Below are 27,634 nucleotides of genomic sequence, written 5' to 3'. Positions count from 1 at the left end.
ATTGGATTAAGAAAACAGTAGGAACAGACTGACGAATCTCAGTGAGAAGGTGGGGGTGGGTGGGAAGAGATTAACCAAATAATTTATATGCATGTATGCATAACCCATGGACGCATACAGTAGTGTGATGAGAGAAGGTGTGGAAGAGAAGGGATTAGGGGGAAATGGAGGGGGGGGGGCAATGGGAAAAGAAAAGGGGACATCTGTAATACTTTCAATTATAAAGATGAAAAAATTAAAGTTTAAAGCTACAAATTGCAAAAACAATGCAAAATAAGTAATGCATATTTGGTATTTTAAAAACTCCAATTATGATAAATTTGATGTAGTAAATTCATAGTCTAATATAAATTAATGACGTTTAATGTATCTGAAGGCTAAAATTAAAGTTTAACAATTTTTTTTAATAAGAAAGCAATGACACTATCATACTGACAAAAATTTATTGTGTTGAATTATTTTTTAGAAAATAGATTATCAATAGGGTAACTGGATAAACAGTGCTAATACACACCATATTTTAAATAATTTAAAATTACAAGTATTCTGAGTCTACTTTAAAAATATATTCAGACTATTTCAGAATGATGTTTATTAAATATATATTTAGCTTTAGTAGTAGTAGATTTATAGTTTAAACTGACCCCATACTGGGTGGAAAGTTTTCTGAAAATACATCTATAAAAAAATCTATTTGTGCCCTGACTGGTGTGACTCAGCTTTTGTCCCATGCACTTAAAGGTTACTGGTTGATTCCTGGTCCAGGCCTATGACCAGATGGTTTAGTTTGGTCCCTCAGGTTACATTTATTGGCAACTGATCAATATTTCTCTCTCTCCCTTCCTTTCTCAAATCAATAAAACGTATCAAACATATAACATTTGCCTAGTTTTTGTTTTTTTTTATTTATTGGGGTGAGATTGGTTCACCAAAGTACACGTTTCAACTGTACAACTCAATAAAACATCATCTGCACTGTGCATTGTGCGCCCATCACCCCAAGCAAAGTCCCTTTTTGTCCCCGCTCCCCCTCTTTGCCCACCTCCACCTACCCCTCACTCCTCTTCCCCTTTGCCTACTTTTAATGAGAGGATTTCAGATGGAAGGAGCATCGCCTGTCACAGAGTGTTTGACCCACATCATTGATGACTTCGTGAGGAAAGGATTAGCCCAATGTGATTTTTTTTCTTTGACTCTCAAAGAAATACATACTAGTTTTAGAAAATTTAGAAAGCACAGTTCAGAGTTAAAAAGTGGAGAAAGAGAGCTCTAGACATAATCTCATTGCCTGGACACAAAGACTTTTTACCAGTTAGCACAGCAGCACTCTTCTAAAATATTTCTAGGTGGCATAAGGCAAGCTAGGAAGTTGAAAGCTAACTTGTCAACATATTTTTTAAGGTTCTTACTGACCTTATTTAATATTTTTTTTTAAGAGAGGGAGAGTGAGAAAAATGTCAATGTGAGAATGAAACATCCATTGCTGCCTCCTGCATGCCCCCTACTGGGGATCAAGTCTGCAACCTTGCCATGTGCCCTGACCAGGAATCCAGCAGGCAACCTTCCAGGATGGGGAAAGTCTCCCAACCAACTGAGACATGCTGGCCAGGGCCACACAATTTGTATCAATAATATTTATGAAATGTCTACTACTTGCAGGGAATTGTGTTATTTTACTCTCTGAAGTAATTTTCAGCTAGTATTGTCCAGAATGATCCAATTATTTAAAGATGATATCATAAAGTATATTTTTAAACAAGTAGGTGTATTGTTGTATCAGACTGGTTCATGTTATTAAGTAACCTGCAAAATTCTATTTTTTGACAGCTGTATTTGTCTTGCTAGTGATAAGCGAGCACAAATTAATCACCCTCTGTGTTTTTTTAATTCTTGTTTTGCAAGTATTCAACATTTAATATCAGACTGTAATGTAAATCTTTCAAACCCTAGCTTAGTGAATACCATACAATTTGAAAAGATCATTTTATGGGTATGCTTCTTGAATTGGCTTAAGATGTTTATTTTCATTTTTGTACAGAGATTTAAAAAAGAAAATAAATCTGATGTTGCCCCCTTTTTTTGATGATGATAATCTTTCCTCCAATCCAGAGTAGGAAGAATGAAATATAGAGAAGGCGAAAAGATGTTTCCTAAATTTCAAAGCTGTGTTTCAATACCTGTTTGTTTCCTCTTCCAATCAGTTAGTGCAGTTTGCTGACTTATGATTAGACTGAGCAGATACTAGAATCACAAAATCGTGGCTCATGGTGTGGGGGTGTGGCCCAGCCAGTCTGAGGGGTAATTAAGCTCTGGTTAAAGGACATGTTTAAGACCACGTAACTTGGATGTGTGGTAGAGACTAGTCTCTGTCAGTCTCTTTGAAGTTTTGGGTGGTTTTCCATACTTTGCAGCCAAAAATTATAGAGACTTTTCAGTTTATTAAAAATAATTGAACCAGGTCTTCAGCACCCTAAAGCGAGGTGGGTGGGGGAAAGGGATGCCTGAAGGGGTTAATGGGGGAAAAATAGGAGGGATATGTAATACTTTCAACAATAAATAATTATTTAAAAAATGATTGAACCAAGTTATGTGCATGTTTACATCTTGAAGAGAAGATTTAGATCTAGGTAACTAGGTTTTAGAATGTTAGCCTTCTACATTCTTGAAGAATTTCTGATCTAATAGTCATTCTGCCAACAAATAAGTATTAATTTAAAGTGAATCATGTTATTAGGGTTTAGGCTCAACAAAATACCTTTAGAATTCCCTAACAGGCTCACCTCTAAAATTGCAACTTTAAGGCAAACATTATAGCAGCTCTTAGTTTTGTAAATCTGGTCAGAAATGTGGGCCAGTAGCACTGGGATTATAGCCTTTAAACCTTGGACAAGCTGCCTAACCTCCTTGTGCCTTGTTTTCTTTATCTGGAAATTAAAGACCATCAATTGGCATTAAGGATTATCTGAATTAATATACATAAAGCAGTTAGAATATGTGCCCAATAATTGTTGACTATTATTTTGTTGTTATTAATCTGTGATCTAAATCCTTATTAACATTTTCTCAATGTAATTGAATATATGTATAAGATCAAAGTAATATACAGATTGACCCTGTATTTTTGGGGGTATTTTATTTGAAAACATTTTAAATGATAAAGCCTTTTCCTTTATAATGCAGATGCTGTTTTTTGTTTTATATACCTTCACCCGAAGATATTTTTTCCCATTGATTTTTAGAGAGAGAGAGGGGACAGAAGGAAACATTGATGTGAGAGAGACACATGGATTGTTTGTCTCCCATACACATCCTAACTGGGGAGTGGGGATTGAACCTGCAATCCAAGTACCTGCTCTTGACCTGGTCGCTGTGCTAATCATTGAGCATTGCCAGCCAGGGCTGTAATGCAGATGTTCTTAAATAATATTAGGTTTGTAAAATGATCTCCAGGGCTGCTTGAGTCTCTTTAAAAAAAAATACTGTTATTTGTAAGTTTTTACATAGCTGTAATAATGTTGGAATTTTCTGTCCTGCAGACTGTTTTCAATGATCACATAACAACTGAATACAAGTTCATTTGTAACAGAATATTCAGATAAAGGGGTCTCCTTTGGCCTCTAATTTGGATAGGAAGCCAGGTCACTGGACCACTGAACAGGGCAAAGCTGTAGAGAAAACTGTTTAACTGTTTTTCTTTCTTAACTGAACACCCCATGGCCTCCTTCTATGCTGCAGTTTAGAAATGAAATTGAGTTTGAGAGGAGTTTTTGAAGCTTATTCAAAGATAATAAAAAGGTAATATGCAAATCGACCGAATGGCAGAATGACTGGTCACTGTGATACTCTCTGACCACCAAGGGAGAGATGCTCAGCCCAGGAGCTGCCCCCTAGTGGTCAGTGGGCTTCCACAGGGGGAGTGCTGCTCAGCCAGAAGTTGGGCTGATGGCTGGTGAGTGCAGTGGTGGTGGCAGGAGCCTCTTCTGCTTCCATGGCATCGCTAAGGACCCTGTGGAGAGATGTCCAACTGCCAGTTTAGGCCCACTTTCCCCGTGGAGCAGGCCTAAGCCGGCAGTAGGGCATCCCCCAAGGGGTCCTGGACCTCAAAGAGGGCTCAGGCCAGGCTGAGGACCCCTTTACCCCCTAGTGCATGAATGTCATGCACCGAGCCTCTTGTTCAAAGATATTTGGAGACCAATGCTGGTATGTTGTGAAGCCTAGTTATCCCTAACTGGAAGGAATTGCAAGGTGATAGTCAACTTACCTATGGCAAAGGAGAGGGATTCGAGAGCTTGGTGGGTATTCTCTGCTTCTGGACACACATTGGCTGGAGGGTCTAACTGCCTACTGAGTTAGCTACTGGCGGGCAGTGGGCTGGCCTGCTGCTGTAATTTTGGCAAGAAGGAGAGCTAGATCCTTGCGTCGTTCATACCTCCAGAGTTTGTTGGTCAGAGAGTATGTGTGTTTCCAGGGATTGGATTTGGCTATATGTTGGAATCTGGGGTGGTTTTCCATCTCCAAGAGAGCTGCGTAGAGTTTCAAAAGCTCTGCAGCAGGAGGCTGAGGCTTAGGACGCTGGCCAGCCAGAGGGGAGTGTAGCCAGGTGAGAGATCCCTAACCTTGGAATTAAGAATATCCCTGGGAATCCTATAAAGTATCCCATGAGCTTTATATGCCTGCCAGGCCCAGAGAGCTCAATGTCAGTATCAGTTAAGTTCAGAACTTTTCTGTCCTTTCCCCTTTGCTTTCATCCCTCTCTTCTGCTTCAATTATAGCTAGCAAACTGGTGTATAAAACTATGCTTATGAAAGCATAAAGGAGGAAAACAGAAAAGAAATCACACCCCACCTCAATTGGGACAGGGAAGTGGCTGTAACTTTGAATAAAGTTGTTGTTTTTTATACTGGACTAGACCTAATTATTTAGCAGAGATTCTTTTATTACCCGAAAGTTGCCGGAAAAGGAATGAGACGTGCCTCCAGTTTTATCTGGGGGTGAAAGGAAGCACCAGAGACCAGAATAAAATTAAATGGACAATTTATATTGTTTTGGGATTATTTCTCATAGAAGTCTGCTTGTTGAAGGTACTGATTATATATTCAGACCTTACTTATTAATTTCATTCCTTTTATACATTTAGGTTTGATTGCTGAGGCATTATAAATAATGTCAGACTAGCCTCATATACATTTCTATCATTACGTTTTGGATCATTAGAGATTTGCTTACAGAAGGGGCATACTCATACTGTATATCAATATTGGCAAGTTGCTTTTCAAAAGGGTTTAGATGCTCTCCACTATTGTCTTTGCATGAATGTTTCAGATACAAAGAAGTTAAAAAAAATACTAACTTAAGAACAGTATTTGATTTTATAACATCTACAGAAGGGTTGACTATAAAAGGAGACAATCCCCACTATTCAACTATATTAATCAGATGTTAAAAAATTATTCTGAGGGTATTTGTTTTGTAGACTGTAAACTTTATAGAATTTTCTCTATGAATTATAAAATACCACTTTATGCGGGAGAAGTCTGCACAAAAAAATGTTTCAATCCGTCATTAATTTTAAAGCACATTAAATTTGGAGATAAAAACATCTAGACTAATTTGACTTTTAAGTATTAAAAAACGAACAGCTCTTTCCAGCCGGCGCCAAGCCATGGATTGCCATGACCTCAACAAGCACGAGCTCCTGTGAATATACTTTCAGTACACTGACATGTGCAGGCAAGGGGCAAGGTCAAGGAGCTGTGCCCTGACCGTGGGCCCCGTGGGGAGCAGCCACCTCAAATGGAGACACAAGAGAGAGAAGTAGGCTCTCGAGGGATCCTGATGGCAGGCAATTTTCCTTTTCCTTTTTTATATGTTTCTTGCTTCTCTTTATTAGTTTTTACCCAACTGCTCACATCCTAAGGATTTTAACATATTTTGCATTTTTTTAAAAAAAACTTTTTACAATTGGTGTCACACTGTGTATATTTTACATGATTTTCTTTATTTTACTACACCATTTGTTTTTGACTTTCATTCTAGTGGTCCTAGGTTATTCATTCTCAGGTTACGGTTTTATACTTTTTACATACATTTACCAGAATGTATGACTCCTCCTTCTAATGATCAGTTTGCTGTCCTTACCAGCTGATTGTCACTTAGACATGCTTTGGTAAATGCCATGTATTGTTACATCAGGGCTGGGGCAGCTGGGAGAGGATCCGTGACATGGGCTGCTACTTTCCCTTTTCTCACTTGGAGTCCTGAAGGGAGCCAGGATGGGAGGAGGGACCTTTTAACCACCCGTCAGCTTACAGCTCCAGTGCCCTAGGGAGGGCCTGGGACCAGTGAACCTCACTGAACCAGACAGAGGTGGAGTCTTGCTCATGTAACTGCAGGTGTGGATTGGGCATTGAGATGGAGGACAGAATCAGCACCACCCCGAGTTGCAGTGGTGTCCTTAGTCCCAGAGGCTCAGACCCACCCTCCGCCCTGCCCCCATGCCACTCAACAGGATATTCTCCCTCTTGCTTTATTGTTAAACACATGTATCAGCACAAAACAGAAAACAGCAGGGAAGGAAGAAGTTCCAGAATTTTTTTAAAAGTACAAGAAATATTTGTGCCTAGGTCACGGGAGTGGATGGATGGCAGACCATAGTCAACAGAGCTGGACTAGAGGCTTGTTCCCTCTCCCCAGAGCCTGACCAGCCCCAGGGAGCCTTCCACCAGCGGCCAGTCCATACAGGCAGAATGCTGACCAAGGGAACCCAATGAGGCTTCCCCACTCGGGGAGAAAGGCCATAGGTGCTCTGTCAGTTACAGTCTGCTCAAGCCATGCTGAAAGGTTCTGTGGGAACACCGACAGGACAGCACGTGGCTTGCTAGACAGGAAAGGATCTGATTGGCAACACCAGTTTGCTCTTGAAAAAATGAGTAGAAATGTCCCAGGTAGACTGAGGGATCAAGCAAGGAGTATAGACTATTTGGAGATCAGAGGATTCTAGATCCGGTGCCATGGAGCATGAATTATCTGAATGGTAATGTGCCACTGAAAAGTTTTTGAGCCCTGGCTGGTTTTGTTCAGTGATTAGAGTGTAGGCCTGCAGAAGGAAGTGTCATGGGTTTGATCTCCAGTCAATAGCATGTACCTCGTTTGCAGGTTCGATCCCCATCCTTGCTGGGACACGGGTGAGAGGCAACCGATTGATGTGTCTCTCTTACATAGATATTTCTCTCTCGCCTCCTTCCTTCCACTCTGTCTAAAAATCATTGGAAAAAACATCCATGGTAAGGATTAAAAAGAAAAAAAATAAAAGAAAATATCTTTCTGGCCTCTGAGCCACACAGTCAAATGTATTTTAGAAAGGCCTCGGTCAGAGAGATGTGTGGGGAGCAGGGGGCACATGGGCGCCTGCAGAAACTCTGGGAAAAGTGGGGTTGAACAGACCAAGTCATGGCCTCTAAGCCTTGGTTACTTCATTTGTGAAATAGGATATTCTCTACTTCAAGGTGAGAGAATATATTCATTTAAGGTACCATTAAATAACCAAATATAAGACCTGGATTTAGAAGTTCAGCTGAATCATGTTGGACTGAAATGGTACTGGCTTTGAGGTCTTCAAAGCTTCCAGATATCCAACCTTCCCTTCATCTATAAAATGTGGCCATCAATCTCCACCTCACAGAAGTGAAAATAGTAAATGAAAGAATGCCCCTAGCCCAGGCCTGATCTGGAGTACCATCTGAATCGCTAACTGGTTTCCTGTTTGAATTCTGGATGCCCAGTGACCCATTCTCAACCAGCCAGAGGAATCCTTATAAGTTATTCCATGCTTGGGACCCTTTAATAACATTCCTTGGCACAAAGGATAAATTCTGGATGCCCTAAGGTAGCATGGTGTAGCCCCTGCCCAGTCAGCTCCTCTCTACTGGTCTAGTGGAAATGCAATTTAGCAGAACAGTTTGGAGGCTAAGAATCCAGTTTGTGACTGCAGAGCCTTAAGTGGGATGTTTTAACTGTTTTGTGCTTTCTGTGAAATGGGGATAATACTCTTATTGAATTATTATGAATATTGAGTTACTATACATATAGCAGTAAGCACAATGTCTCACATTTAATAAGTGCTAGCTAGCTATTTAAGCACCTAAGGACAATGATTTTTGTCTTATTTAATTCTGTATCCACAATATCTAGAATATAGAGTAAGTATATAATATGTATTTTTGAATGAATGAAAAAAATCCTAATAATACACTAATATAATAATATCTCCCTTGCCCTTGACTTAAATTAAATTTTGAAAAGTCTGTCATGAAATAATCTGAAATCTTAAGCCTACCTAAACACTTTTCATTAGGATGAAGAATTAGAAACAATGTTGAGCATTATATTATCTAGAACAAAACATGCCGGGACTTAAAGATTAATTGAAAACTAAATGTAGTACATTTTGCCGTAATCTGACAAAGGACCATGTAATAAAGGGTCACTGTTGACTACTTTATTGTTATCCACATAGACATTGGTACTTAGAACAACAAACAAATTGGATTAAGTTGGAAAATTATGTATGTGTGAATGACAATTGAATCGCTGAGAATTACAATACTTTGCCTTACTGTAAAAAGAGAAACATTATTTCTTCAACTAAGATCATTTATGTTTAATACTAGCTTGCTTTTTAAGGTAGCAAAAGCTCTCTAAAGGAGGTTATCATAAAGTTAATCATATACAGGTAATTCTTAACATCTCTGAATAGACAATTTAGGATTTTAAAAAAATGAATATGGAGAAAAATTATTATATTGTCCTGACCTAAACTATTGAGTAGATGTTACAAGAATTAACTGTAATAGTTAGGCTGACCAGACAGTCAGTCCTTCAATCCCACACCTAGAAGTCCTTCTACACTTGCAATGATCTCTCTGGAAACTAAGGTTAGTGCCTAGGTTGTCTGTTTTCCAATTATTCTTGACACACTGGTCTGGTTCTACTTCACCGACAGCTTTGGGTGGCAAATTCCAGCTGCCTTTCCATATACTGATACTCCCTTTAAAAATTGTGATCGTCTCTGTGACTGTGGACACTGATTCTGCTTTCAAATGATAAGTTAAGGTTGAGAGAACACACCTGCAGGGTCACCTACAAAACTGAAATGATGCAACTCCCCCCTCCCCACACCTAGAGTTATATGACTGTTGTTACCATTTTGTATCTCAGGACCACTCACATTCCCACTATGAGTAAATGTCTCAGCACTGACTTCTGTGGGTCTCAGCAGATGTCATAAGAAGTTCCTACCTGGACCAGGCTATATCCTGTGCGCTGGACCAGTGCGCGAAGGGCTGCTTCCTTCTGGGTGCCGCTCAATCCATCCCCGGATTTGTGATTTGATTCCATTGAGAGTGATTATCAGCAAAAAATCAGGTTAATTAGGGTTGCTCACTGAAACCAAATTTAAGATAAATTAAGTAAATTGCTGTTGCCAAGTCCAAACTTGTCCTTCTCATAAAGGACATCTTTAGGAAACATTCTCTGCAAATGAGACATCAGGTTAGAGCAACTAACAGCCACAAACAAACAAGGCCAGTTACATATCCTCATTAAGGAAGAGATTTTTAAAAAAATGTTTAATTTTAGCTGAAATTTGAAGTTAAAAAATGAGTAGTGTCCTATCTCCAATTAGAATGCAGATCAGTAATTCTCAATTCAGTGACTTGTGAATGTCACCAAATGCTCAGATACAAATTAGCTCTTGTCAATTAAAAGAATATGCAGAATGATCCTTATAGATGTGGGAAGGAGGACACTGTTACTAAATCGGTCAACTAGAATAAGGTATCAGGATCCTAAGAGTGTTAGCTTCATTTATATCCTCTATGTGTTTAAGACATCTACTTACTAGAGGCCTGGTGCACAAATTTGTGCACAGGTGTGGTCCCTCGGCCTGGCGGGTATCAGATGGCCAGGAGGAGGGACTATAGGAGGTTGGCCAGCTTGGGGGAGGGACTGCAGGAGGTTGGCTGTGGGAGCATATTGACCACCAGGGGGCAGCTCCTGTATTGAGCATCTGCCTCCTGGTAGTCAGTGCGTCGTCATAGTGACTGGGCAACCATTAGACAGGTCGTTTGGTGGACTGGTCGTAATGGTCGTTTAGACTTTTACATATACAGAGTCTCCAAAGATAAATTTCTAGGACAGAATGCACTGGGGGCAAAAACGGAAGTCCTCCTGCAAACTATGTAATAAAAATGTCACCTGCGTTTTAACTAAACAATAATAGATTCTTTTGAGTGATGTTGAAAGGGCTTGCTAACATCTGGATCATGTACTTCACAGACATAGAGTCCTTTGTAAAAATCTAAGAAACTATGTAAGTTTATATATGTCTGGGTTTATGTAGACATTAAGGTACAATGTCAGTATTTTATTGTCTATGCTATCTGTTTTGGTACAGATCTGAACCCATTTCAAATGTGATGGTTTTTGTGGCTCACAGGTTTGCAGGGCAAGGATATGGCCATGCTGCAGGTCCCTGCAATAGTGGTGTGAGGTTCTGAAGTCTCCCATGAGTGTAATTGGAGTGCACCTGCTGAGTTAGAGTGTGAATGGCTCAGTGAAGGTTCTGTGCTGGATTTCCACTCTGCTTAATGTGCTCTGCCAACCAAAACAGTGGAAACATGTTTTATGATGGGTTGAATCAAATGCAAATCTAATGTGTTTGACTCTAGGCCCTTTAAAAATTTTTTTCTGTCCTGCATATTGAGATAACCTGTGCTGATTTTGGTTGTCTTGAAAAATTCCGAATGAAAAAAGAATACAATAAAAAATTGAATTGAATGAACCATTAATGATATAGAAAACTGGGCCAAAAATTAGGTGCTAAAAAAAAAAAAAGATTAAGAACCTGAGGCAATAATTTCAGTAAAATGTAGAATTAAAATATATCAAAATAATAGAATTTTAAAATGCCCAAACTAATAGACGAGCATCATTTAGAAAGCAACATTTTCAATAAAGTTAAGAAAACCAAAGGAAAGAAATAATGAGATTTCAGAAAAATAACACCCATTAGCTGTTACAGGGACAGTTTTATGCTCTTCTCAGAAACATGGCCATGCTTGCCCTTGCCCTTTCTAATAATTCTTGCTTGCTTTCGACTCAGGTCAATTAATTCAGTCTTCACCCATTCACTCTCTTTAGGCATATTTCCATAGCGCTGTCTGTATATCAGCCCCATCCCCTGCCCAGTTTTAGGGCATTGAGTTTTATTGGAAGTAGGCTAACATACCCGCTTCTGTATCTGCACTTTACAAAATGTAGTGATTTAAAAAGAAAAAGAAATCCTAACTTCATACCTTGGCTATGACAAATTTAAGAGAATCTTTATGGACAACAGTGGTGATTTGGTATATGTGTAGCAATCCAGGGAGGAACACATTGCTTTATAGACACATTTATAATATAAATGCTCTTTCTCTGGACACTACAAGGTAGGGGAAAACAAGATGTGTTTTCACTCTATAATCCCAACCTGCTGGTGAATACAGTCATGGAACCTCTACAAATCTATCTATCTATCTATCTATCTATCTATCTATCCTCTTAAAAACATAAAACGACAAAAAGGATTTTGAAGATTTATAAAGAAAATTAACCTGTAAGACAAAATCGAATTCCTCCCCTGTTCCCAAATGTTACTAAAATTGTGTGGGGTTTTTTTTTGTTTGTTTTGTTTTTCTTTTTTCATTGGGATACTCTCAAACTCTCCCACAGTGCTGAATTTAACCTGCAAAAGCAAGGAGGCCATAAATGGACTCGGGGTCTGATGAGGTTAGTCATGAGTGTCTTACAGATGTTTGCAGGCAGAATCTGTTGTTTTTTGGCCAATTTGTAGATTTTTCCTTTGCTGAACTTCATCTTTTCTATCAAAAGATAACAGTTCATGGCTAAACAACTTTTATTTACAACACCTATCTTTAGTTTTGGTTAATAATTAGCAAAGGGGATCAAAGATATTTTACATCAGAAAGGCCTTTTGGTTACATAATAGATTCACTCTGAAACTATTAAGAGAATCTATATGGCATCTTAATATAATGTCAAGAGACTGCAAATCAGAACATTGAAATAAAATTCAGAATTTGCCATAAGAGAAAATTGGTCTTCAAAAACAACTCGTTCTCCCAACTTTGAACCTGAATCCCAGATAAATATTTTTTTTTAGGCAAGTCAAAATTTTGTTTCAAAAATTGCTCAATTTGAAACAAAGGTTTTGCAATATGTTATCTAATTTAGCACCTCGTGAATTCTTCAGATCTTAGGGAACTGCATTTTACAGATAGCTCCTGATGTAATTTATTGAGGCAATAGATCTAAAACCTCTATATAGCAGGCTTTGAGACCATTGGAGCTAAAGGAAAGCACTCATGACAATTGGTCACTATTCATTCAAAAATTATTTACTGAGTACCTACTATCACCCAAGCATTTTTTGAGACATAGGGGTATAACAGAGAACAACACAAACCTCTCTCTCCCTAAAATCTCAGCTTTAGAGTAGCTGATGGAGTTATAAAGTGGTTAAGACAATAAACAAAATAGTGATATGTATAGTGTGCTTATGATAATTTCTGTGGACAAAAAAATAAAAAGTGGAAGAGGAATATAAAGTGAAATATAAAGTATGGGGGTGGCATTTTTAGATAGTGTGGTCTAGATAGAGTGAATTTGGGAAGAGAACTGGGTGAAGTGAGGGATATATTTGGGAGAGAGCATTCAAGGCAGTAGGTCTGGCAAGGGCAGGGGCTTGCTGGTGAAATAGTGAGGAGGCCATATGGAGATGATGAAGCCGAGTGCGTGAGGAGAGAAGTGGGAGTTGGGTTTTGGGAGATAATGGCGGACCCGGTCATGTAGGACCTTCTACATCATGAGAAGGGCTTTGGATTTTGCTCTAAGAAGTGAAGCCAGACAATTGACAAGATTTTACTTGAGTTTTAACAGAATCACTGTAACTGTTGAGAGAACATTGAAGGGAGTCAAGTGGCACTGGGACTGAGGTGAGGAAAAGGGGGTGAGTTATGCAAACACAGGGTCTGGTCTGTTTTTATTTAAAAGTTTGCTAGTTTAAATTATGATTTTTTAAAAAATATCACAGCCTGGTCAGCATGGCTCAGTGGTTGAGCATCGATCTATGAACCAGGAGGTCATGGTTTGATTCCTGGTCAGGTTTCATGCCCAGGTTTGTGGGCTCGATCCCCAGTGTGGGGTTTGCAGGAGGCAGCTAATCAATGATTCTCTCTTATCATTGATGTTTTTATTTCTCTTTCTCTCTGCCTTCCTTTCTGAAATCAAGACAAACATATTTTTAAAATATTACATTAAAATGCCACATTTGTCTTGATTACTGAGTTTTGATATTTCTTAAATTTTATGTTCAAGGTGGTGCCTCACTCCCCTCAAGTTGGCAGGGAATAAAAGGGAGAAGCAGGAGACCAGTTAAAAATCTAGGCAACATCTAGGCAAGATAATAGTGGCTTGGACTAGGGTGGTAATAGTGGGGAGGGGTGATGAAAAATGGTCAAATCTTGGATATAGTTTACAGATGAATGCATTGTGAGAAAAAAATGAGGAGTCATGGTTGGCATCCCAATTTTTGGCCTAGAAAACTAGAAGAAGAGATTTGTCATTACCTGAGTTTGGGAGCAGCAAGTTCATGGAAGAAGAGCAGGAATCAGCTGTAGGCACGTTGATTTTGAGATGCCATTAGATAGCCATTAGTAGAGAGGTTAAGTGGACAGTTAGATATATGAGTCTGAATTTTACGGGAGAGTTCCAGACAGGACATATTGATCTGTAAGCTATTTACATAGAGCTATTTAAGCTGTAAAATTGGATGAGGTCATCTAAGGACTGAGTATAGAAAACAGGTCCAAGGACTGATCTCTGGTGCACTCCAGCTTTTGGAAGTCAGAGAGACAAAGAAGAACTAGCAAAGGAGAATGGGATGAGACAGTCAGAAAGGTAGGGCAAGAACCAGGTTAGTAAGGTGGATTGGAAGCCAAGTGAAGAAAGGATTTGGGGGAACAATTGAGTGATCAGATGTGCTAATCCTGCTAAGTCATGTAAGATGAAGCCTGAATAGGAACACAGATCCCAGAACAGGACATTCCGGGTTCAAATCCTCATTCTGACTCTTATAGTGAATTCTGGGAAAGTTCCTATCCCTCTTGCTGCCTCAGTGTCCTCGGCTGAGGAGGTAACGGTATTTCTCAGAGGGCCATTGTATTGCATGAGTAAATATATTGAATGGACTTTGGAAGATTTCCAGGTATATAGGTATATAGTGATCAGCATAGGCATATAAAATGTAAAAAGGAAAAATAGAGAGGCAATATGATTATCACCAAGCACCTCAGCTTCTCAATTCAGAGGTTCTTCAGTAAAAAATTCCACTGATTGGTGGAATAGTACTGTTATCTAGGTGGGAGTGGCTGAGAGAAGAAAGGGGCAAAGGAATGAAAGTTGGATAGAATAAGGTTACAGGAAATATTACAGAAAATATCAGGACACCACCCCACCTCTACCCAAGCATCAGTTTCCTCACTTGTGGCTTGGCTAACTAGCAGGCCGTGAACAATGCTGCTGTGAAGATCCAATGAGAAAACACCCACAGAGTGTTTACTTTAGGACTGGCCTATACAAGCATAGCGACATGACATGACTTACTATTGTTACTACAAAAATGATGCTGGAGGAGAAAAGCAGTGGAGGAATACCAAGGTGATTCCAGAAAGGGCCTGCAGGAGATGACAGCACTTCCAGTATAATTTTCTCTCTTCTCCTCCTTCCTTATGTTCACTCTGAAAATGGCGCGAGGGCAGGGAGAATGCTATGAAAAACCTGAGGGTCTCCTCTAGCTCTACTAATTTTCATTAATTAGTGATCAGTGTCTCCCCATCCTCTAAGACAGTGCTTTTTTTCTTAGTAAAGGAATATTTTGTTCAAATCTATGTTCACCACCATGGGTGCTATACAAAAATATTCCCATCTTTTGTTCTTCTGCCTCTATTCTTAGGGAAACTCTCTGAGCCTCAGTTTCCTTACATATAAAATTAGGGTGATCATAGTGTCTCCTTCACAAGGTTGGTATGAGGATTAAATATGAATATATTTAAAATATTTAAAGTGGTTCCTGGTATTTAATAACTTCCCAATAAGTGTTGGCTATTATTTTAATTATGATTCTAATTAATCTCTAATTTCAAGGTATAGAATTACTTGCAGGGAAGGGAGGATCAAGTCCCAAGTCCTTGGTGTGATACTGTGTTTCTTCAGGGATAGATCTGAGAATCCCTTCCAGTGTCATTCATATGCCCCAGAGATTACCATCTTTTCAGATCATTTAGGGCTCTCTGCTTGGGATGACCTTCCCTTCCTTCCTCACTTCTCCTCCCTCCACTGTAGTAGCCCTACTGATTCTTCTAGACTTGATTGCAATGTAACTTACATTTATTTCTATGTTTACTATTAGAAGGGTTGGGAATTTATTTAGAAGTTTGGTTGCTTTTGTGACCAGAAATTTGTGGGAATTTACAGCTCTTCTTTATATCCATTAGCCTGTGGTAAAATTGGTTCCATTGTTAAGGCATTTTGGGTAGTAAGTTTCCAAGAATCTAGCCATGATGTGAAGTGAGGACTTACTCTACTGGTCTTTGTTTGCCCAGAAGGCTTAGTCGGACATATGTTAAGTGCTCAATAAATACTTGTGGAAGAAAAAGGAGACTCTGGATCAGCATTTTAGAAATTACAGTAAAATGAATATGCATCCAATCTCCTAATACTTAATATTCTAACTGTAGTCACTTCTGGAAAATCCTATCCTGGAATGAACTTGCGTTATGTGAGAAAGTGATTTGAAAGGTTGCTCTACATTTACAAATATGTTATCACTTTTGTGTGAGAGACAGAAGAGAAAAATTTCAGGAAAGCAAAGAGATTGAAAAATAGAGTTGACATTTGCATTTCCTTTTTTTCTTCTTAGCATGTTTTTGGTTTTATAGTTGCAACTTTAATGCCTATGTGATCAAGAAAAAGAAGGAGCTAGAAGTTGTCAGGGATTCATGATTTCTGCCTTCCTGAAATCACAGGTGGAGTGGAATGAGCAGCTCACCTCGGCACTTGATTGAGAATGCTCAATAGAAATTTCCAGAGTTCACTGTTGGGCAAGGTCAGAGCTACTGTTGCTGACTTTTGACCCTGAGGCCCTCAGGGACCAGTAGGTCCTGGCTTAGGTTGTCAGGGAAACAAGAGATAAGAAGAGAGAATCAGGTGGGAGGCTTTTTATATCTGACATTTCCAAATCTAGACCCATCAGGGGGATACCGTGTGCTGCTCTTTAATTGTAACCCTGATCTCTGAAAAGGAAAAGCACTTTTTTGTCCATCAAAATTGGTCCCACACAGAGAACCAAGTTGTAGAAAGAAAGGGGAGAGGATTTTGAGTGACATTTGTTATGTACATTTGCCTGAAGCTATGGCAATGCTGGCAGATTTTCATGCCCTAGTGCAGTGGTCGGCAAACTTATTAGTCAACAGAGCCAAATACCAACAGTACAAAGATTGAAATTTCTTTTGAGAGCCAAATTTTTGAAACTTAAACTTCTTCTAATGCCACTTCTTCAAAATAGACTTGCTCAGGCCGTGGTATTTTGTGGAAGAGCCACACTCAAGGGGCCAAAGAGTGGCATGTGGCTTGAGAGCCGCAGTTTGCAGACCATGGTCCTAATTGAACCCAAGTTGACAGGGAAATAGAAAAAGTGGGAAAACAAGTCTTTTTATTTTTAAATACACCCCTCAACATAGTAAACTGGACAAGACATGAGACAAAGGTATGAGAAGTCTGTGGCGCAAAAGCACACTTAGAGAGTGGAGAAAGAATTGTTTGGAAAAGCCAAGCAGAAATGATAATTGTGAATGACAGAGAAAAACACAAAGAAGCTGAAGAATAAAGACAGAAAGCTGATGCTAGATATCATGGTTAAAAATTAAATGAAGTGATTATTCTTAACTTTAACCAAAAGGTCAATACACATTAATTTAATATCCTCTACATATCAGGCACTGCACAAGATAATTTAGTTAGGAAGTGAAGTAATTTTGTTAATATAGTTTCTATATTATTTATTTCATTAGATTATTTTTTTTTCTACAGAGGATAAATAGGGAAACTGGATGGGAAGAAAGACTGTTTTCTTTTTTAAAATATATGTTTATTGATTTTAGAGAGAAAGGAAGGGAGATGGAGAGAGAAAGAGAGAGAAACTTGAATGTGAGAGAGAAACAGTGATCAGTCCAAGGATTGAAATCACAACCTGATTATGTGAGCTGATGGGAACCTTTCAGTGCACAGGATGATGCTCAACCAACTGAGCCACACTGGCTAGGGCAGAAAGACTGTTTCTGATGCTGTAAGCAGAGGAGAGGTGTTCTTTTTTGATTGAGCAGGGAGAGAGAAGTTAGGGCTTGCACTAGCAATGTGCCCCATATGCACGGCAAATGGATGTTTGCCATTGGGGCATCTCCAAAACAAACCCAGTCTTTCCCAATGTGTTATTCTTCACTGACGTTGCATGATGTAGGCTGGACATAACTCTTATGCAACATGCATAAAGCCAACAAGTGGTTTTATCATGAATTTGAACCTTCTAGTATCTCCTGGGAATTTTACAGGGAAGGAGTTCCAGATTGTATTGAAATGGTTTGTGAAGGATTTATGACCCAAGTCACACACTTGCCTAAATGGCCCTGAGAAAATATTACTTTGCATTACTTGCTAAAGAAGTATTAGTTAGCTCCATTATTCTCTTCAGAAAAATGTTTGTAGTTGGTCTTGATCTTATTTTGGAAGTAAATTAATGTGATAGTTCTTTTTTGGCCATGCATTATGAACCATAGTGCAATTAACAAAATATATGCATACATAAAATTTCAAAATGTAGCCATAAAAACATTACACAAAGTCCCAATATGTGCCATCTTATTTTTTCAAAGCAATATATATCAGCAAAAAATTAACCAGAATCCTTTTGTGTTATTAAAGCATTAATAATGAATCATGGATTAATTTTGTCCTGGTCAATTTGGGCCTAGTTAAGGCCCTAAATAAAGACATTAAATTCACAGCAGATATATTTATCTGACATTAGAAGGTTCCACAGTCTTAGGGAAGGACAGGCTTACATTTAAATTTTAGTTCTGGTGCCAGGATTTGTACTTTTGTGAGATCCTGTTTCCTATTTTAAGAAAAGAATAGGGACACTAACACCTAACTTAAAGTTTTGTTTTGTCTTAAACAAAGGATTAGGTAAATAAGATAATGGATATTGGATATGAGAGCACCTAGCATAATGCTTGGTATACCAAAGGTGCTCAAGAAATAATTCCTTTTTTGTTCCTTATCTGTTTCTGTGGTTGACTCATCTTAGCCATCATCTGTGGTTCTCTGAATGAATGGTTATTCTCACTTCTAGCAGTTGTCTGATATGAAGAGAGATATAGTTTTGAATGCATTATCTTAACCTCATGGTCAGCAAACAGCGGTTCACGAGCCATATGCGACTCTGGCCCCTTGAGTGTGGCTCTTCCACAAAATACCATGGCCTGGGTGAGTCTATTTTGAAGAAGTGGCATTAGAAGAAGTTTAAGTTTCAAAAATTTGGCTCTCAAAAGAAATTTCAATCTTTGTACTGTTGATATTTGGCTCTGTTGACTAATGAGTTTGCCGACCACTGTCTTAATCTCTTTCATATGGCTTTAATAATTAATCTAGTTAGCTATATCTGTTTTCATTTTTTGATTGGAAAAATCCTTAAGATCCTGGGTATGTATGTTTGTCATAGAGCCCCTTACTGTTGTAATGTAAAATTGACACAACATAAATATTCAATGCTGAAGAAATATTTGAATACGTAGTGGTACCATGCAGCCAATAAAAATTTTGTGTTATGGCTCAGTCAGTTTGGCTCAGTGGTTGAGTGTTGACCTATAAACCAGGAGGTCACTGTTTGATTCCTGGTCAGAGTGTAGGCCCAGGTTGCAGGTTCAATCCCTTGTAGGGGTCGTGCAGAAGGCAGCCGATCAGTGATTCTCATCATTGTTTCTCTCTCTCCCTCTCCTTTCCTCTCTGAAATCAATAAAAATATTTTTAAAATGATGTTATAGTAAAATATGTAATGATTTAGATAATTTGTGAAATATAATCAAATAGAAAAGGAAGACTACAAAACAGAAGGCATAGTCTGATTTCATTGGTGTTAATTTTTATATTCATAGAGACTGATTATAAAAGGCTAGTTCTATCTGGGTCATGAATTAACAAATTATAGTTATTCTTTTTTATTTTATTGATTTTTTACAGAGAGAAAGGAAGAGAGATAGAGAGCTAGAAACGTCGATGAGAGATAAACATCAACCAGCTGCCTCTTGCGCACCCCCTTCTGGGGATATGCCTGCAACCAATGTACATGCTCCTGACCGGGATCGAACCCGGGACCTTTCAGTCTGCAGACCAGCGCTCTACCACTGTGCCAAACCGGTTTCGGTTTCGGTGATTAACAAATTATAGTTATTCTTATTTGGCTACTTTCAGCTTTCTAAAGTATATAACTCTTACTCTAACCATTAAAAGATAAGTTAAATTACATTAATAAATGAATGTCTATGATAAGTCATATAAAAACAAGATTCTTTTATGAGGAAACTATATAATTTATTAGAAGACAAAACAAAAATGTTGAATATCATATAACTAAGCATTAAACTAAAGAAGTTAGGAAAAGAACAAAATAAGCTAAAGAAATTAGAATAAGTCAAAGATAAAGTTAAAAAACAGAAAAATCTGTAGTCTTGATAAATAAATGTAAGAACTGATTGAAAAGATTGGCAACTTAGCACGCTTCTCCTCTGGCAATCTTGACAATGTATGAAGGAGAACTTTTAAAATGAGGAAAAAAATGAATATAAGCTATTGATAGACTTTTAAAGAAAAGTATTTTTATCAATAAATTGAAAAATACAGATGTAGTAGACAATTATCTAAAAAAGTGTGAATTCTCAAAATTACCTCAAGGGTAAGTTAAAAATTTTGAATAATAAACTATATTGAAAAACTCAATGCTCTCCTCTCAAATAACACAATTTGAGGCAAATTGTATAAATCATTTAAGATACAAATACTTCTTTTGTTACATAAAGCCTTTTGAAGCATAGGATAAATGGAAAACTTATGAAATTATCTATAGGATTATTTATCATATATCTGATACAAGGCCAGACACACGTATCACAAACCTAAAACTATCAACCAATATCACATATAACTATAGATAGAACCTTTATAGAACAAAGTAGCAAAATACTAACATATTATACAATAACATGATGGGTTTATAAGGATATAAAGATTATTCAATATTAGTAATTCTATTAGTTTAATTTACTTCATTGATATGGAAGAAAATACACATGATCATCCCAGTAAATGTAAAAGTGGCGCTTAACAAAATTCATCCCCCACTATTGGTTTAAGAAACCCAAACTCATAGTAATTTAGAAATAAAATAAAACATATTTATATTGATAAAGAACATATATCAGAATTATGAAGCAAATATTATGCTTAGTAGTCAAACATTGCAATGATGCATTTTCATTAAAAACAAATCTATACAAAACTATTAGAATTAATTAAAGAATACTACAAAAAGAAAGTTATAAAATAAATGTTCCCTATTTAAACTGAAATAACAAACATAATAAAAATCTGAATAGTATAAATAAAACAAAATAAACACAAATCAACTTAATGCAAAACATCTAAAATCTATATATGAAGAAAATGATAAAATTCTACTCAAGGATCTGAAAGCCAGGATAAATGTAGGAAATATATTAGTTCTTCCCAAATTATTAATCTAATGCAATACCAATTTAAGTTCTAATAAAATTATTTTGAAATTAGAAAACTTGATTCTAAACTTCAAAATAGATCCAGAGACATAGAAGCGTGGAACAGATTGTGGAACCTCAGGGGAAAGTGGGGAAGGGTGGGTGGGAGGAGATCAACCAAAGAACTTGTATGCATATAAGCATAACCATGGACACAGACAATAGCGTGGTGGAGGCCTGGGGTGGGGGGCAGAGGCAGGCTAGAAAGGGTCAATGGAGGAAAAAAGGGGACATGTGTAATGCTTTCAACGAAGTATTTTTAAATTGAAAGTTCACTTGGAAGAAAAAAATGTGGAATAAATGCCACCAAATATATTAAAAATACAGAATTATTTGGAAACAGCCTAATCAAAACTTAAAACTAACACAGGCACAGAAATGGACAGATTAATGTGATAGAAAAAAAAAAAATCTAACCCATTGTTTTGTTTATATTGGAATTTTCCCATAGGTGGTATTTTAAATCATATAAATATCTTACACAATTTGAAAAATAGATAAAGTTGGCATACTGTCTTACAACATACCCCCAAAATTCTAAGTGCATGGAAGAATTAACCTTTAAAAACATTGTGTGACTACTAGGAGATGATGTGGGAGAATATTTTTGTAGTCCTGTGAAGCAGAAGGCCTTCCTAACGAAGCATATCATGAGCCATAAATAAAGAAGATGAACAGATTTGACTACATAATAGTTACAAACATCTGTAATAGCAAAAAAAGATACGTAAAAAGAAGCTGCGGACTGGGAGAAAGTGATTGCTATTTACACAGATACAGAGAATTATTTATAATATGCAAAGAGTACTTTAAAATAAAAAACAGAGAGTCACAAATCAGTGAACAAAAGAGCAAGGAACATGAGCAGTCAATTCACACACACACAAAAATATAGTTTGTAAATGTGTCATTTAAATATGTATGGTCATCATCTTCAGTGATTAGAAAAGGCAAATTAAAAAAAACACACAAGATAATTTAATTTTTGTCTCTTTTGTGACAAATTTTGAAAAGGTTTCAAATAACAAAACGTAGCTAACATATACTGAACACTTGGTAATATAGGCTATGTCCTTGTCCATGTACTAGCATGTACACACACCAACCTGATTAAATCAGGGCATTATAAACATGCAGGTGGTCAGGAGCCATGTTCTCCCAACTTCTAAAATTTTGTTTACTTTTTATTCAATATCAGGAAGCACATACAATCTAATTTTAAAAGAAAGATACACACACTCTTGGGAAAGTTAAGCACATTCATCTGGCCCACAGATCATCATTGTTGCAAAAACAATTCTGACCACTAGAAATCTCTGTTTTGAGGAATTGTATTTTCAAATAGAATAAAGCATAATTCTAAAAGTCTGCTTAAAATATTGCAGAATTTATGGTCTAGTAGAAATACCTCTGGATTTTTAGCATAGCCTTAATAAGTAAATGCTATAGAGGTACATTTTATCACTTATTTGCCTTTAAATGTCAACAAGTAGCATCCCTTTCTGCAGCCCTCTCTGACACCACCACTCCTCTACAAATCCTCCAGTCTCTGCTCTCAACTTGGATAAGAATATCAGAAACTCTGAAACAGAAGCTCTCATAAATTACCTGTTCTTGGTGACTTTGAAAATTGGGAGATGAATACCGACAGATTTTTCATCGAAAAAGGGATTTTGGAAAATTTTAGTAGCAGATGGAAACCGTATATGTGTTAGAGAGGAAGTGTGTGATGGGAAAGAAATGTAAAGCCTTAAAATTAGAAAACATGAGGAGCTATGGATGGCTGTTGTGTCATCTTCACTCAGTTACGATACCCAAAATCTTCCCATTATGCCTGCCTTTTTTTTTTTTTTAAAGATACCTGGGAAAGAGAACTGTCAGAGTTTAGAGATTCTAAAATGGCATAACCTCATGAGAGGATAATTACTTTGCATACATGTTTACTTATTTATGCAGGGTTGATTCTTGCATGTGCGCTAACCAGGGATTGAACCCACAACCTTAGCTTATAGGGATGACACTCTAACCAACTGAGCTACCCAGCCAGGGCATCTTTGTACATATATTTAATTCCTAAGTTGAAGTACAAATTTGAAAGTGGTAATCACAGCATGCAATTTAGATATCCTTCAGCTCCAATGCAAACATTTATGCAATAATCCTGAAACCAATCATTTATGTGACAGATCACAGAAACCTGATGTCTTGTATTTCAGTAATTCTTGGTCTCATGTTATTATTTCTCTCTTTTTTCCTCATTGAGATTGTCCTTTGGAACTTATCTTCCTAATTTTTTTAAATTAAATTATTATCTGTGTACATATTTTAACATTGCCTCCCCCTCCCATAAATACCCTCCCTCCCCAGAGTTTTGTGTCCATTGGTTGTACTTATCTTCCTCATTGAGATTGTCCTTGGATATGGTTTACACTGACCCATTTCAAAAAATTAAATTGAAAACTCCATTCTCACCAAGATTGCCAATCACTAATTAATAAATATATTTGATCATTGAATCAAGTTTTCTAAATTCAACTACCTAAAGGATCTAAAGCTTTGTATTGCAGTGACCCTGAAGCATTCTGAGATCTGTAGTGAAAGGCGGGCAGCCTTATTATGTTTTCTTTAAAAAATGTCAGTTATATGCATACTGATCTTATGCTAATTTACATGTATTGGCATAAACTGCCTTACTAAATTCTTGCTCCTTATTTCCAGTCAGCCACTAAGTCCTGATGCTTTGCCCTTCTTCAAATTCCCACTGCCATTAATTGTGATCTATGCAACTATCATTTAATACATAGATTGTTATTTTTATTCAACCTCTAATCTTTTCTAATTCTAAGACTATATATATATATATATATTGATATATATATAAAACACTGGTTAATTTTTAAAATATTAATTTGATATTACTTTTCTACTAAGAGAATTTCAGTGACTCCATATTTCATAACTATCAAATGTCAACTTTCTATTTCATCTTCTACCAAAATTACCCAACTTTGTACTCTCTATTACTTTTCAGTGTATACCTTACCTTTAAAGACAGTTTGAAAGATGGTGAGGAGTTAAGAAAAGAAGGGAGACGGAAGGGACTCTAGGAGACAGATGAGGAAGTGAAAAGAGCATGAATTGTTGACAAGTTGAGTATAATTAGAATGTTGAATGAAAGTTGGGACAGGGTACCAGGAGGAAGTGACAACAGATAAGGCTTGTTAGGTAGGCAAGAATTAAATTAGTATTGGCATGATAGAATATTCTTATTTTATTATGAAGTCACTGAAATCAGCATGGAAAAATGCTAATAGGACCTGGAGTACTTTAAAAGATGACACCATGACTTTTGTTAAGAGTAGCTTAGAGGCAAAAATCCTAGTTTAATGACAGTTGGGGGGAAAAGAAGAACAGAACTATGATTGTAATGATAGTGTTATGCATATAACCGATGACAATACTGCTTGTTAAATGAAGGAACCACCTAATTGGAGAACAAAAGGGAGAGGTAAAAGATAAAGAAAAACATTATTGAGTATCAATGTACCAGACTCTAAGCTGTGCACTGATTCTATCTTTTTGGATAAACTGTAACAACTCTATTATCCCCAATGAAGATGAAGAGAGGTAGGGCCTTCGCCTCCCCAAGGACATACACTCATCTTTTTAGCTCCAGCTTTTGTTCCTGAGCCTCATTCATTTGTATTTGCTGAACAGAACAGAAATTTCATATAGCCTTTCTGACTACTAAGACATTTTTGGCCCTAATTTTCTTGTTTCACTGAATAATATTAAAATACACAACATTTTGCTCTGTGTTGTTCATTATTGATTCACAAGTAGAAGGGTATGCATATGAAAACCATGGGATCATGATTCAAACTGACATAGGCTCAAATGTTGGGTTCCAACCCATAAGAACTTTGCAAAAAGTCTCCTGCTAAATGACTTTGGGCTAAAGTGTTCCCAAGTGCCCCTGTCACTCACACTCCGCATCCCCACTAATTATTGTACTGTACAAGGAACTTCTGCAATCATACTCTTACTATCCTAAGTGAATAGCTCTACTGAGGCTGTCAGAGCTCGTATTTCGTATTTCGGAGCCTTTGGGTCTAAATTTAAAGCTCCAAATTAGGTCAGTTTAAATATGGGACTCCCTCAGCATTCAGACCTCGCAGCCCAATTATTCTTCCCCTGGGGAGGAGGGCGTGTCCTTCAAGTGGAAGGTGCTGTGTCTCTCCAGAGGGGTTTTGGTGGGCTGCCTGGTCATTCATGACAATTGCTGTGTATTTTCGAAGATGCCTTCACTATGTTCACGGTGTCTGTCCCTATCCGTGCCTCCTCTGTGATCTGGACCGGCAGGCTCTCAAAGCCACCAAACAGGTCTCCTTTAACCGAGTCTCTGGCTGTGTCTGGCTGTGAGTCTGGGCATAGCCAAAGGGCGGGACTCAGAGTGAAGGGACTATTCCTCTTAACCATGGAGGGCCTGCCCATGTCCCCCGGAACTGTGTAATGCAGCCTGAGTTAGAAATGAGGGTCAGTGGGAGGTGTATTTTAGCTTTTCTCTGTTAAATAAAAGACCTGAAAGTTTCTTTCTCCGTTTAAGACTCGGTACTGCTCAGGGTTCCATTTATACCCTGTTTCCAGGGTGGTATGTGCCAGGCTGCTAGAGGTCACTCCTACTTCTCCCACTTAGTAACTGTCACTTTGGAAAGCTTCTCCGTGTCCCCAAGTCTTACCCTCTTTATTGGAAAATCGGTATAGCAATGGTCCTATCCCATCGGTTTCCACAGGATTAAACATGTTGATCTCTGTGCCTGGCACAGGGCAGGAGCCACTCAAGGATGTAAGAGCTATTATTAGCACCATTGCTATCATCATTGTAGGTGCCAATTTTAATTGGTTCGAAGTAGATGCCTGAGTTGTGAGTCACTGTTACAGATCTTGGAGAAAGGGGGTTGCTGAGATAAGCATTTGTATGTGCCAACAGTTTCCCCCTCCATGGTCTCAGGTTCTGATTTCTGACTTCCACTGCTAGTAATCGGAGACATTAAGTACATCTCATAAGCCAATGTGCTTTGTGCAGAAGGCCCCAGCTGAAAAGATAAGTCCTGAACACAATCCTAATAGAAGAGGTGGATAGAATGCTGAAGGTGAGTTAACAGGCGCGAGCAACAGTTGCCTTTATACACAGCACTTTGCCAGTCTCTTAGGAGATACTGTAGAATCCTCATTTCCTTCGCTTCTTTCTCTGTTAGATGCAGCATCTGCACTGGTTTAAACCTTGTCAGGTTTGTTTTCTTCTGAGACCTACACGGGACTGGTTTTCTGCTCACCTCCCATGTGGATCCTTAGGACCTCTTTCGGAGTTTCATCTAATCTCTTATTTTATTAGCAAATTGGTAAAGTCTAGAACAGTAGGTGAAGGTTCCCTAGATAATTAGCACTTTGCTGCATAAATGGAGCTTGGCCGAAGTACTTTAGGTGAGAACATCTTTGTACAAGTGGAATGATAACTAAGGAGTCAATTCCTTTGAGGAAATTAGGCATACTAAATTGACTATGAAAAACGTTGGCATTTAAAAAATCTAAACAAATTCTTTGGTGTAAAATACTTGGCAAACTAGAATATTCTCTAGAAACAAGGTACTCTTTTAGTTAATTCTGCTGTATAAATCTGATGTTCTTTAAGCCAACTGGGCACCCCAGAATAGGGTTCATTTTTGAACTGCTGGGAAAGAGAACACATTACCACATCGCTGAAAGTGGTATTTTACGGAATTGTAAACCAGTTTGTTCACTTAGTCATTTCATCTGGACAAACCATAAGGTCCTAATTCTCTTCAGCTATGTTATTGACTGGGCAGGACATTGTACATAACCTTGCAAACAAGAGGGAGCTATCTTAATCCGTATCTTTACTTCCCTCTAAATATTATCAGGGACCTAACCCTATTGAAATAATCAAAACCTGAAAAATGTTTTCCACCTGATCTTTAATACCTACATATATAAAATTACACACACAATATTTGTATGAGGGGGGGGGGGGAAACACTCTTAGTTTATGTACCTTTAAAAAAAAGTCAGGTTAGAGAGCTCAAGATACCAGCATATTTTAGTCAAGACAAGCATTTTTATGAGATAAAATATTTTAATTTTTGCTTTGGGTCAATCAGAAATACCAAACACAAAATTTTGTATCAAAAATGCTATCTAGTTGTTAAATGCTGATAACCGAGTTGGGTTGGGCTTGATGGAATAAGGCGATAAAGGAGCTTTCGTGATCCAATGAGCAGAAAACATTTGTTCAGATTGGACAGCACTGGGCCAGGAGCAGATGGGCCTGGGACTGTGAATGGAGAGCGCCACTGCGGCCTGAGCTCCTTTCCCAGATGCTTTCCTGGGGGCAGTTCAGACGGACAGAACTGCACTTGAGAGGAGCCTGGTTACTGTGTCCATGAGCGAGATAAAATGGTGTTTATCCTCTGCCAATCAATATTGTCTTGTTTGAACTTATTGAGTCATTTAGAGGCGCATAAGGTAACGAAAACCATTGTGCAATAGGACTCGGTGCACTCCCCAGCATTTGGAGAAATGGCAATATTTTAAATGAGTTACTGAAACAGATT

General features: G+C 37.8%; 2 protein-coding genes across 7 annotated transcripts in view; one reads left to right on the top strand and one right to left on the bottom strand.

Moving 5' to 3' along the window:
- Positions 1–27,634, bottom strand: part of A1CF (APOBEC1 complementation factor) — a 75,148-nt gene that overhangs the window by 44,447 nt on the left and 3,067 nt on the right. For 2 of the 6 annotated variants that reach the window (XM_084903446.1, XM_084903448.1), the window contains exon 2: positions 9,298–9,441. The exons of 2 other annotated variants lie outside the window; for them this stretch is intronic. In XM_084903446.1, coding sequence (XP_084759572.1) covers positions 9,298–9,396 — 99 coding nt within the window. In that variant the 5' untranslated portion in view covers positions 9,397–9,441. Of the gene's footprint in view, positions 1–9,297; positions 9,532–27,634 lie in introns of all 6 variants that reach the window. 2 more of the 6 variants (XM_084903447.1, XM_084903449.1) reach the window with 1 other exon arrangement.
- Positions 26,137–27,634, top strand: part of PRKG1 (protein kinase cGMP-dependent 1) — a 1,113,305-nt gene continuing 1,111,807 nt past the window's right edge. The window contains exon 1 of the mRNA XM_084903443.1: positions 26,137–26,155. The gene's annotated coding sequence lies outside the window, so the exon portion shown is untranslated. The remainder of the gene's footprint in view (positions 26,156–27,634) is intronic.

The sequence above is a fragment of the Pipistrellus hanaki genome (genome assembly GCF_964339955.1).
Source record: "Pipistrellus hanaki genome assembly, chromosome: 14".
Classification (NCBI taxonomy): Eukaryota; Metazoa; Chordata; class Mammalia; order Chiroptera; family Vespertilionidae; genus Pipistrellus; species Pipistrellus hanaki.
Note: the sequence above shows the minus strand (reverse complement) of the source record. Positions and strands in the feature narration are given on the sequence as shown.